Source organism: Atractosteus spatula, chromosome 3, assembly GCF_055471065.1.
Source record: "Atractosteus spatula isolate fAtrSpa1 chromosome 3, fAtrSpa1.hap1, whole genome shotgun sequence".
Lineage (NCBI taxonomy): Eukaryota > Metazoa > Chordata > Actinopteri > Semionotiformes > Lepisosteidae > Atractosteus > Atractosteus spatula.
Genome location: NC_142708.1, coordinates 48,029,724 through 48,042,726, shown reverse-complemented (window position 1 = coordinate 48,042,726; position 13,003 = coordinate 48,029,724). Strand labels below are relative to the sequence as shown.

At 37.2% G+C, this 13,003-nt stretch overlaps 1 protein-coding gene across 5 annotated transcripts in view; it reads left to right on the top strand.

The window, feature by feature from the left end:
* The window catches only part of pik3r1 (phosphoinositide-3-kinase, regulatory subunit 1 (alpha)), a 46,795-nt gene extending 39,666 nt beyond the window's left edge, over positions 1-7,129 (top strand). For all 5 annotated transcript variants that reach the window (XM_088910301.1, XM_088910302.1, XM_088910303.1 and 2 more), the window contains 9 exons: positions 1,252-1,354; positions 2,300-2,398; positions 2,484-2,664; positions 3,028-3,153; positions 3,387-3,529; positions 3,789-3,965; positions 4,077-4,151; positions 4,272-4,442; positions 4,706-7,129. In XM_088910301.1, the coding sequence (XP_088766427.1) occupies positions 1,252-1,354; positions 2,300-2,398; positions 2,484-2,664; positions 3,028-3,153; positions 3,387-3,529; positions 3,789-3,965; positions 4,077-4,151; positions 4,272-4,442; positions 4,706-4,895 (1,265 nt within the window). In that variant the 3' untranslated portion in view covers positions 4,896-7,129. The remainder of the gene's footprint in view (positions 1-1,251; positions 1,355-2,299; positions 2,399-2,483; positions 2,665-3,027; positions 3,154-3,386; positions 3,530-3,788; positions 3,966-4,076; positions 4,152-4,271; positions 4,443-4,705) is intronic.
* Positions 7,130-13,003: the final 5,874 nt, after the last annotated feature.

Genomic DNA, 13,003 nt, shown 5'->3' with positions numbered 1-13,003 from the left:
CCTTTTAGGAAAAGTTTTTTGTTAACCCCAATCTGTATCTTGTTTTTATTGCTTTTGAAAGTCTTAAAATTATTATTGCTTCTTGGTTTAGGTGGTGTAGTAGCATATGTACAAGTGTTTGAATGTTTGTGTACATTGTAGCATTTTGATATTGTGTGCCTAAGCTTTGACTTGTTGTATTTAACCACTGGTAAGTGTATACTGCACCAGTGACCCCTTGCAACAAGGCAGAATGATTTCAGACAAAGGAGAAGAGATTACTGGGTTAAAAATACCTTCGGATTATTATTTCTTCTTGTGTTCAAAAAGATTTGGCTTGTGGCGTGCTAATTCAGTCGTTTTATATTTAGTTTTGACCTGCCATATGAATATGCTGTACAAAATTTTAAAAAATAAACCTGTGTTAATAAAATACTTTTTTTCCATCTTTCATGATCTGATCCGGTTCTAGCACATTCCAGTGAACCAGTTAGAACCAGTGCAGTATCTGCTGTGGCTCAGAGCTGTTCATTTTTGGATGCTTAGCTGAAAATTACCTTATGTGAGATTTCTATTAAACAGATTTGCAGTTTTGTCCAAATTGTCCTGCAGAATGGTGGAGATAAGCAGTTTGTTTTAATTGGGCAGCAGATGTATTCCTTGGAATGTTTTGCTGGCTGCATTGCTCTCCGGATCCAAGATAGTGAAAGAGTGGTCATATTTTTTATTCAATGAAACACATCATTTCTTCTGACTTACTGTTTTTATAGCTGTTTCACTATTGGAGAGCAGTACCATTCTTTCAAACTGATTAAATCAAGTGGAAAGAAGCTGGCTGGAGATGGGGGGGGGGGGGGAGTCTTTGAAACTGCTGCAGATGTTTTATTTCATGCAATTGCTTGAAGATGGGTATCTCTTTTGTGGACAGAAGCATTAAATTCATGCTGCTTTCTATTTCTGTAAAATCATGCCCTTGCACTTTTCCACAAACCTTGCATCTACGGCTATTGTCGCATCACCGTTGTTAAGTGCATGATGCCACTGAGGAAATACCATGCATTGCAAGGGTGACGGTTAATTTCTAAACCATTTTAATGTGTTATGTCCTCTATTAAATCCACATTCAGTAACACTTTGTGAGCTTGAGGCCTCTTTTTACGCAGAACTTTTTACGCAGAACAAAGCTTATTTGATGTGTTTTAGAAAGTGGAATCCATTAAAATTTAAGGGGTATCTTAATTTAAGACATTTTTCTTTTTGTCTTCCAAACAGCACTGCCTCCAAAACCGCCGAAGCCTGCCCCTGTCACAAACAACGGTATGAACAACAACATGTCTCTACAAGACGCTGAATGGTACTGGGGAGATATTTCAAGGTAAGTCAGCCTAAATTGCAGTTTAGTGCTGAATTTAATCCAGTTTTCCTGTTTCTCTTTGAATTGGAGATCTGAGCCACATCTGCTGCTGCTTTTTACTGGCAGGCTTCCCAAAAATTAGGAAAAGATCCAAAAGGACAGAAAAGGTAATAGGCAGAGTGAGGAAGTAATGTGAATTGGCAAGGTGATGAAAGAAATCCAGAACAAAAAAAGTTTTGTCTTTTTACAGTGTTCTTGCCAGGGCCATGCCATTCTGAGAATGCAGGGACCTAAATGAAAACTAATGAATCACTAGAGAAATATTCATTGGAGTTCATGATAAAAATGTAGAATATTTTTATGTCTAACAATGAATTAGATGCATGTTTTAATGAGACAGGAGTCGTGGGCTTAATGTGCTCAAGTTGAATCAAACTATATTGCAGAAATGCCTCTTCTTTTTTTAACTTTTTTTTCTTTCTAGCTTAATTAAATGCATTTCAAGGAATACTAAATTTGTACTTATACCTTGCCAAGCCAGATTGCTGTAAATAGCAGATTTGAGCTTTAAGCTTAAGGGATATGGTCATAGCTAAACCTACAAATAGAATGTTGAACTATTTAATAAACATGACTTCAGATTTATCAATTTCCCTACGGGATTAATAAAGTATTATCTATCTATTTAACCATTATAGGGATAGATCTTATAGAATGTTTTTTCTAAGCTCTTAAGGACCCAGGTTTCAGTCTGTTGGATGAGCTCTTGTGGGTAAATCATTAAAAGTGAATTAGTGCTATCTTGGCATGTTAGCTTAGCAGAAGGAATTAATTGTCCTACACAAAAGGTTAGCATACACATTCAATTTGGTGGATTTAAGTTATGTTTAGATTAGTTCTTATCAGTTTTTAACAGCATATGTTGACTTAAAGAATGTCCTGATTGTTATTTATTTTACATTACAGGGAGGAGGTCAATGAAAAGCTGAGAGATACAGCTGATGGTACGTTTTTGGTGCGAGATGCTTCTACGAAAATGCATGGAGACTACACGTTGACATTGAGGTATTTGTTGTTTATCAATCACAAATGCAAAAGGTTATTTGTAAGTTCTGAAAAAATCTAATGGTCGCTTTCACTTAATTTACAGGAAAGGAGGCAACAACAAGCTTATTAAAATCTTCCATCGGGATGGGAAGTATGGTTTCTCTGATCCCCTGACTTTCAACTCTGTGGTCGAGCTTATAAACCACTACCGCCATGAGTCGTTGGCCCAGTACAATCCCAAACTCGATGTGAAACTGCTTTATCCAGTGTCTAAACACCAGCAGGTAAACGTCTATGTTTATCTTGATAGATACAATCTTTCAGTTGTGTAGAAAGGGGCAAGCCCACAGTAGCCTACTGAAAATATTCACAAAATAATTGTTTATCCAATTATTAACAGGTTTCTGAGTGGTTACCAAAATTATATTTAGAGCTTCAGTGGTATTTGGGTTCCAGTTACTTAAATAATTGCTAGTTGAAAAGCAGCATGACCTAAAAAACAGAAGTATGTGCAAATAGCTTTAAAACAATGTTTTCTTCCCTGTTAGATTAGTAAATAATATGGTATGAATCTCATTCTGTATGTGCAGACATTTGTAACCCATTAGTGGTATATTGACAGCATTCCCTTTCTCTCTGTTGTACAGGATCAGGTGGTGAAAGAAGACAACGTTGAAGCAGTTGGTAAGAAGCTGCACGAATATCACCAGCAGTACCAGGAAAAGAATAAAGAATATGATCGACTTTATGAAGAATATACACGAACTTCACAGGTAAGACAGCAGAATGTGTTTTAGTAAAATTGTACTAAATTGGGAAGACAGTAACTTATTGTGCACTGACATTATATGCAGAAATGCTAACAGGTTGTTTTCCATGTTTTAAATAAATTGTTCTTTTTAAGTTTGTGGAAGGAGAGTATAGGTTGTTTTGGGAAAAAAAATAGTCTTGGGGATATCATGTGGAGTGTTCTAACGTTTGGCATCTTTTTGTTTGCTTTTATTAGGAAATTCAAATGAAAAGGACAGCGATTGAAGCCTTTAATGAAACGATCAAAATATTTGAAGAGCAGTGCCAAACACAAGAGCGGTACAGCAAAGAATACATTGAGAAATTCAGAAGAGAGGGAAATGAGAAAGAAATCCAGAGGTAACTGAAACTGATGGAGCCTTTTCATCATTTAAGCAAGAGTTCATTATTAATACAAAAAACCGTGGTCAGATAAGTGTATTTTTACCATTAATGATACTTAACAGAAGTTTCACCCATCTGTTTCCTTAAATGGTGGATGCAGTATTTCCAAGATGAGCCGTTTGCAAAGGGGGGTAGAAAGTATACTTGTTTACATCCTGTTTGAGTAGTAAACAGAGTCAGACTTTAACACAGACCTTTTTGCTCTGCCTCCCAGGATCATGGTGAACTATGAGAAGCTGAAGTCTCGCATCAGTGAGATCGTCGACAGCAAGCGGCGCCTGGAGGAGGACTTGAAGAAGCAAGCGGCTGACTACCGGGAGATTGACAAGAGGATGAACAGCATCAAACCAGACCTCATCCAACTCAGAAAGACCAGAGACCAATATCTGATGTAAGAAAATATACCTTATCTAGTCTTTTTGCCTCTGACATGTCCCTTTCAAAGGTTACTAGCAAAATTATTGGAATTACTAACTGACATGCATCTTCTCTTGTGTTTCAGGTGGTTGACCCAAAAGGGCGTTCGACAGAAGAAACTAAACGAGTGGCTGGGAATCAAAAACGAAACGACCGAAGAGTAAGTACAATTTAGCGCACGTATTTCAAGATGTATCCCCTTTGTGTACCCGTAGTTTTTTTTTCCAAGGTTAGAATTTTACGTCCACTCCACTGAAGGCCTCCTCTCTCTTCTTTCCAGCCAATACTCTATGGTGGAAGATGACGAAGACCTACCTCATCACGACGAGCGCTCGTGGAAGCTGGGAAATATTAACCGGGTCCAGGCGGAGGCCCTGCTCCGCGGGAAGCGGGATGGAACATTCCTTGTTCGGGACAGCAGCAAGCAAGGCTGCTTTGCCTGCAGTGTCGTGTATGTGTCATACCCTTTCTACATTTCTAAATGAGAAACCACCAGCACAGATAATAGCATTCATTATAATGAATTTGTAGCTGTGTCTATTAGGTTTTGATGTGTAGCTAATTTAAAAGTCTAATTTCCTTTAAAGCTTCTCATTTTTTAAATTTGTTTAGCTTGGGCACCAAGTTTTTGGTTCAAATTTACTAGCTGAGTTGTACATCAGAAACAAAGCAATGTAGGTACAAATTAATCACCCTGGTACTCTTTGCTTTCAGCGTCGATGGAGAAGTGAAGCATTGCGTCATCAACAAGACACCTACGGGATATGGATTTGCAGAGCCCTACAACTTGTACAGCTCACTAAAAGAACTGGTTCTGCACTACCAGCACACATCACTTGTACAGCACAATGACTCTTTGAATGTCACGCTAGCATACCCTGTGTATGCACATCAGAGGCGATGAACACTTTGTACAGCATCTGGGACTTGAGAAGGAAGGAGGGCCTCTAGGAAATGCATTGCAGAATCAAGCTCTGGAGTTGCAGAGCTCAGTTTGTGCTCTACAGGACTTAACGGAGCATTGTACACATTTCAGTGGCAGAAAGACAATGGGCAGTGTTGAGCTGTGAATGTAATTTTCTTTCACTTGTGCTTATGGAAGAAGCACAAATCACCTGGGGACTGCTAAACTATCTCCTGCTCGGAGGACAGAGGCCTTTTCTTAATGGTGCTTGTTTACATTCTTTTCAAAGCTTTACCAGCTGGAATGTCAAACGCTGAAACCCTAGGGTGCATCTTTTTTGTACAGGTCTTTTTCTTTTGTGCATTTGGCTTTTTATTTTGTGTGTGTGCGCGCGGATGCGTGTGTGCGTTTGTGTATGTGTGTGAGACCTGAACACCCAGGTTCAAAGACCTGTGTCGGTTTTGGGGGTTGCCCTGTACACTTGGTCCATACACTCTTGTTAAGTGTTCGTGAACAATCCTTGGATGAGCTGATAATGTAGCAAGATGGCACTTTTTCCCAACTGAAAATCTTTCTGGAAAGGACTTTCATACAAAGGTATTGCAGCAGAGAAGAAGACACTGATTTGCAAGATCCTTAGCTTTGTTCTCCTTGGGAAGCATTAGAGTTGATGTAAGCTGGGGTTTGGAATACAGTGTGAGGAGAAGCGGGACTTAACGAAAAGGACACAGTATATCATACTATATTGTACATATTTAAAGGAGGACGTGCATCAAAAAAGTGATGAAATCTACAATACCAAACTAAGTTTAGTTCCTTTTCAGTTTAATGCTAATTTCTGCTATGCAATGCTATCATCTTTTGTTTTCTTAAAGCTGTTTTATTTTACATGTACCAATAATATAAGCTTGTTTTTATTGCTTGAAGTTTTTTTTTCCTCCATGTTGTCTATATCCAAGGGGATAAGTGTCCAGTGGCAAAAAATGTAATTGGTTTAAATATTTTAAGTAAAAATACTTAATTGCAAAATTACAATATTTGAGAATGGATCTGTAGTCCAGAGTAAAGCTTAAGTATTTTTTTTGTTTGTTTTTATTTCAAAGTTGTGTTCTCTTAGGCAGAGCCTAATGAGTTTTTGAAAGCTGCTTCAGTCCATTAAATATAAATTTTGTTTCAAAGAGCCGCCCCAAATGATTCTCAGTGATTCAGTTTTAAAATTATAGTATATTCCGCACTGCTGCGGATGGGAAAAGATAAAATGGAATATTCTAATTAGATGTTTGTCTGATGTGACAAGCTGCCTAGTTTTCATGTACTGTATGACCTGTCAACCGAAGCATTTTTAATTTTTTTTAAGGTTTGGACTAAAAAAAACATGTTGTGTTGGAATTTAGCAAATGTAAATGATCATTTAGTAGATTAAATGTTGCTTTCTCATTCCTAGTTCACATAGTATTTTTTCTGTATCAGAAAATCCCTTAAGAGTGTTTACATGGATGGAAAGAAATACTTTATTCCTGAAATTTGTTGTTCAGTTCCATGCTATGCTTATACAAATTAGTTCTGTTTGGAGAAAAAGTACCAAAATTTTATGTAGCTGCCAACATAATATGGTTTTCCGTTGCATCAGTGTAGAGCAGTGGTTAGGACATTGGACTCATAACTGGAAGGTTGTGGGTTAAACTGGAAGGGCCACTGCTGTTGTACCTTGAGAAAGGTATTTCTCTCCAGTTGTTTCAGGAGAAATTCCTAGCTCTGGAAATGGGTGCAAATGTACTGTATGTTGCTTGGATAAAAGCATCAGCCAAATTATAAACAAAAATATCACTGCAATGTTATTATTGATAGTATTTTGATCATTTTCATCCAACACATGGTTTCTTTTTTGTTTAGCCAAACTTAATAATACGGAAATTCTGTCAAACTTAGCTGAATTTTTCTTGTCCATGGAGTTTACCTTTAATACTTTATACTGTTACATTTTATTAACAGACCTCTCGAAACTTAATGGTTTCAAAAGAAGCTTTTTGTTGACATGGAATATCTATTCTGAGAATTAATTCATAACATCAGACAGTCAGTCATACAATGTGTGGAGAGCTAAAGAATTTATTTCAGAAACGTTTTAATTTTGTCTTCAGTGTTATAAAAAATCTCTGCTGTTTTGCTTTTCACCAACCTGTCACAGATTTTACTGTCATGAATATCTGGAATTAAACACTTTGATTTTAAAATTGTGTGCTGCTGTTGAATTCAAATCACTTTTAGTTTTGACATTCTATGTTCTAGATATTTTTGTCTTGTATCCATGGTATTTGATAACAAAGAAGTGCCTTGGTCATAAATACAGAAATCAGACATCAGAGACGTAATCTATATTTTTCTGGTTTTCAGCTCTTCCTTATTCAGTTATGGCCAACAAATGTAACTGCAATTTGACCCATTCCAAAAGCTACCAACAGAAATCATTATCACAAGTGTGAGGGCTATTTCAAGCTTATGTTGTTCCATCAAAGTTCCTGACTTAATGATGTATTTTTAAAGTACAGCCTAATGAGTATTTTAGACATCCTCAAAATTATCTTATCTTAAAATTATCTTAAAGCAATGCAAACTTGTACTGTATATCTTGTGCAGACTGAAGCTAGAATTTCCACATACACCACCTGAGCAGTCAACTGCTCAAATGCATCGAGCTGCATTAAGGACTTTCTGAAAGGCCACATGCAAATGGCGATACTACAATGACGTCATCCTTATTCTGCCGTCTGGAAATAAGATGTAATGGGTGACCCAAAGCTGACATTGCATATCTTTTTCTTTTGTTGCAAAATTTCCCTTCTAAAATTTAAATTGTATCTTTTTAATGACAGCTGAGTCCACTTGAGTCATCCAGTTGTGGTAATTAGTGAAACCTGAGACGTGATGTGAGATCACTAATTTCACATGACTTTTTTTTTTGCTGACATATTTGTAGAAAAGGACCTTTTCGGTTTTGTCCACAGTAAAAGGACTTCTATTTTGGGGAAAACTTGAGATTTTAAAGAGCCGAGGTATTAAATAGGCCTACGTTTTAAGAATTCATACTTGATGTAATGTGATTTTGGTTGTATTTTTTGTTTTTTCTTCGAGCTACGTAACTGTTTTTTGCAGTAAGGTGTTACTTTGCCATTGTGCAAAAAACAAGACCATGGTTGAGGGCTAGTATTACGGATAGGACATAAATTTGTCTTTGTGAAAGAAGTTTTTCACATTTCTTTTAATTTTTTTTTTTCTTGGCCAGTTTATTCTGATTTAACAGAGTAGGCTTTGTGCATCTGGATTTTTCTTCATATAAAAATGCATTTCACTTCCTCCTGTGTGGCTTTAAGTTTTTTTCCCTCTTTGGTTCCTCATCTACAAACTACAACCCTGTGGCTGTTGCAACAATATTTCTTTGGATATTTTAATTTTTCCTAAGTCGATTAGGAAAAATTAAACTTTTACCACTTTTACCTGATCTTGATAGCAGAAGTACAAGATATTTGTCAGACTGGTGTACTTAAGATCATGATTTGGTGAGCCTTTAGTTTAGAAACTGCTTAAACCTATCAAGAGTTTTCTCAAAATGTCAAAATCAAAGAAACAATAATCATTGAGTACATAAGTGGTTAATTGCAAATAGAAGTGTATCCCCTTCCACGAAATGTTTACAGTTTTATTTATATTTTCTTTAATGATTAACTAGAATGACTGGTAAGCACTATAGTTTCGTTTTGGTGAAACCATATGTGAATTGATTTAGAAAGATGTGTAGCGTGTTCACCACAAAACTGTTATCAATCACTTTGAATATTGCGCTGTGCCTTCTGTACATTTTGTAAACTTCAATTTGAGGTTATGCAAATTTAGTGGTATAGTATCTTAGCACTGTATGTAAGTCATCGGGGTGACTGGAACATTTTGAGCAGACAGAACAGTTTGTACTAAATTAAGAGCACCGATTAGTCTAGTTTTAGAATGTCATACACATGTTTAACAGATATAAACACACGCTCCCATATTATAAACATTTTTAGTCCTCTACCACTTTTGTACAGGATGGAATTTGCATTTATTTGATGTTTTTGATTAATTAGTGCAGCAGCTAACTAATTTCCAAAGAAAACCTAATATGCAAGTCTATTAAGCAAACCAGTTGTTAATTCACCATATTCTAGGGTATATCCACATCACCCAAAGAGGATAAGTACCATTTGTTTTATTGTGTATTTTGGGTATTTTCTTTAGATAATTGCAGGGTACAGTATTATACATTTTAAAATGATAGGTGTGTACTTCAAGATGGATTTAAGGGCGTAATTGCTTAGGTAACAGTCAGAATGTCTGCTCGCACTTTTGGTTCTTTGCCTTTTGTTCAGACCAGTGTTTACATTGCATTTCAAGTGTTATCTAACCTGGGAAACTTGAAGCTTAGTTAACACATTAACGTATTGGATTCCATTTCTGTGGATCCACACAAAGCTAAAATTGGAGATGTCCCAACTTGTCAGCTATACTGCAGGTCCTCAAGACTGTCAGTTCTGATATACAGTACATATCTGGTGCTGCTAATACTTTTACAGCTTTGTAACCTAACTGACCACACCTGATATTATGCTGCAAGACCTCATTACATACGATGTACAGTGCCTATAGAAAGTCTACACCCCCCTTTTTCACATTTTATTGTGTTACAGCATTTAACTATGATGTATTTAACTGAGATTTTTTTGCCATTCATCAACACAAAGTACTGTTACAATGTCAATGTAAAAAAAATCCAGACATTTTACTAAATGAAAAATAAAAAAACAAAAATAATTTAATGCAAAAGTATTCCCCCCCATAGGTAATACTTGGTAAGACCACCTTTGGCAACATTTACAGCTGTGAGTCTCTTTGGGTAAGTCTCTATCGGTGTTACACATCTTGACACTAGAATTTTGGCCCATTCTTCTTGGCAAAATTGCTCAAGTTCCATCAACTTGAATGGGGACCATTGGTGAACAGCAATTTTAAGTCATTCCACAGATGCTCAATTGGATTGGGGTCTAGGCTTTGACTGGGCCACTCCAGGACATTAACCTTTTTGGTTTTAAAGCACTCCAGTGTGGCTTTTGTTGTATGTTTCAGGTCATTGTCCTGTTCTTGTGCTCTTGTGGATTGCAGCACGTTTTCCTCCAGGATTTTTTTGTACTTAGCTCTATCCATTTTACTTTCTATATGAGTTTTCCAGTCCCTGTCGCAGAGAAGCATCCCCAAAGCATGATGCTGCCACCCCTATGCTTCATTGTAGAGATGGTGTTCTCAGTGTGATGTGCCGTGTTAGGTTTGTGCCAAACAAAGTTCAATTTTGGTCTCATCAAACCAAAGAATCTCCCTCCAAATTGTTGAGGCTCTCACATGCCATTTGGCAAACTTTAGCCGAGATGTGATAGGAGTTTTTTTTCAACAAAGGCTTTCTTGCCACCCTTCTGTACAAGCCAGATTTATGAAGTTTGCGTGCTGTTGTTGTCTCATGTACAGTTTCTCCAATCTCTGTCATGGAGGACTGTCACTCATTTAAAGTTGTCATAAGCCTCTTGGTGGCCTCCATTACTATGGCTCTTCTTGCCCGGACACTCAGTTTTGGAGGACAGACAGTTCTGGACAGATTCACAGTTCCATATTTTGTCGCCTTTTTGATGATAGACTTCACTGTGCTTTGAGGTATATTCATTGACTTCTGAAATTTTCTTATATCCTTGCCCTGACTGGTATTTTTCAAGAACTTTGTCTCGGATCTGCTTGGAATGTTCCTTGGTCTTCATGGTGTAGTGTTTCCTTGGAAATGCACTAAGTGGGGAAGCTCCCAGACACAGTTGAATTTATTCTAAAATCATGTGAAACACCTCAACTGCATACAGGTGGACTCCAGTCAAGAAATTATGTGAATTGGAGAAGAGAGTTGATTACTTCAGAGGTAATTTATGTGTGTTAAAGCAAGGGGTGAATAAGTATGCATTCAGTAATTTTCTGTTTTGTTTTTTTCATGAATTTAGCAAAATGTCTGGATTTTTTTTTACTTTGACATTTTAACAGTACTTTGTGTTGATGAGTGGCACAAATTCTCAGTTAAATACATCATGGTTCCATGCTGTAACACAATAAAAAGTGAAAAGGTCCGGGGCGGGGGGGGTAAGAGTTTCTATAGGCACTGTTTATAATAATTATTAATGTTGTAACGAGTGCATACTAATAATAAATTTTCTAACCACATATTCCTATTCATGGTCATGGGGGAGCCAGAGCCTATCAGCAAGCAATGGGTTGCAAGGTGGGATACACCCTGGACAGAACACCAGTCCATCACAGGGCAGACAGACTTGCAGGGCACACCCAGGACCAGTTTTCCCAGAAACCAATCTCCCTACGACTATGTTGTTGGACTGTGGGTCCAGGAACCTAGGTCCAGGATTGGTGAGCAGCGTATTTGTAGTATTAAGCACAGTTATACTATATTTTGTATTCAGTGTGCATTATACAGTGTTTACAACCTAGAATCAGCATGGTATGTAATTAAAAACTCTTTATGCATCCTTACAATGAGTTTAGATAAGTATTTTATATTCTACTCATTTGGGTGGCGTTAGGCAGAAACAGGATCTTATTTACTCCACAGAAAGAAATGACAGGATACTACTTTAAATTACGTTTAAGACTTTTGTTTTTGCACCTGGTGTGAAATACCGTTTGCTACTTATTTTGGACTAACTATTATTAGCTTAGGTAAAGCTTTCTGAGTAATGATCAAAATCAGTTAAACTCGCAAACACTGCATATGTTCTAGGGAAAAAAGAGCTCCCTTGTTTAGCATGCAAATCTTATATGCATGTGAAGAATGAGTCCTTGCACAGACTTACAGAACATGCTTCATACTTAGACATAAGTTAACAGAGGTTTATTTCAATACTGGACACTATGATTGATCAAGTGAAGAAAGGCAGCTGAGTTATGCAATGTGGTGTTGCTTAAATATAAACCACATTTTCATTGCAGTGCTGCCTACAATAGCTATCCCTGACAAGTGCCGTTTTACTGCAGTCTATAAACTGAAGAGACCATTGTCCTCTATTGGGGGAAAAAAAACTGTAGATTTCCTTGTATGTGACTTTACAAATATTTCTGCGACATATGCCTGACAGCTTTAATGTGTTAGTGCCTAATCAAACGAAATGTCTTAACCGCAGACTAACTACACCCACTGATTTAATTGCCTTGAATTCAGCTGCTTGCACATAATTTCCTTTCTGAACGTTTTTTTTTATTTCTCCTTTAGTGCATTTCTACAACACAGGAAGCAGCAACATTCAAGCAGCAGTTCCTCATACTGCTCAGCCTCTGCAATGGGCTAGAATATATGAAACACATTCTTCATGTACGTCAGTCCAAGATGTGCCACTACATTTTGGATTTGTGTAATTCAAGTTCAAATTCAGAACACCACACAATCCAAGGTGAGCCCAACAACTTCACCTTTCTACTTTAGTTATATAAAATATTTCTACTCTAGGACAAAATGAATAAATAATTCTGATTACAAATATGTCAAATCCATTAAAGTCTGTGTGGAGTTTGTATGTTCTTCCCATGTTTGCATGGGTTTCCTCTGATGCTCCAGTTTCTTCCCACAGTCCAAAGACATATTGGTCAGTTAACTGGCTTCTGGGAAAATGGTGTGAACATGTGTGTTTTTATGTCCAACTCCCTTGCAATTGTGGATAAAGTGGTTTAGAAAATTGATCAATTGATGGAATTAAAGCTAGAAGAAGCTATAAATGCATGAAAATGATGTTACAAACTTAGTGGACCAATTTATCTGCCATTTATGTTGTGTAACGTCTAGTTCCTGACTGGAAGGTCCTGGGTTCAATCCCAGGTAGGGGCAAGTGATGTAGTTTACTCTAACTCCTTCCAGACTGCTCCCAGGTCCACTCAGCCTGCTTTCCAAATGAGTACCAGGGGTTAATCCCTCCAGAGGTAACAGGCCGGCCGCAGTATGATGCTGACCACATCACATCCACCTCCAATGTCGGATGGCCAAGAAA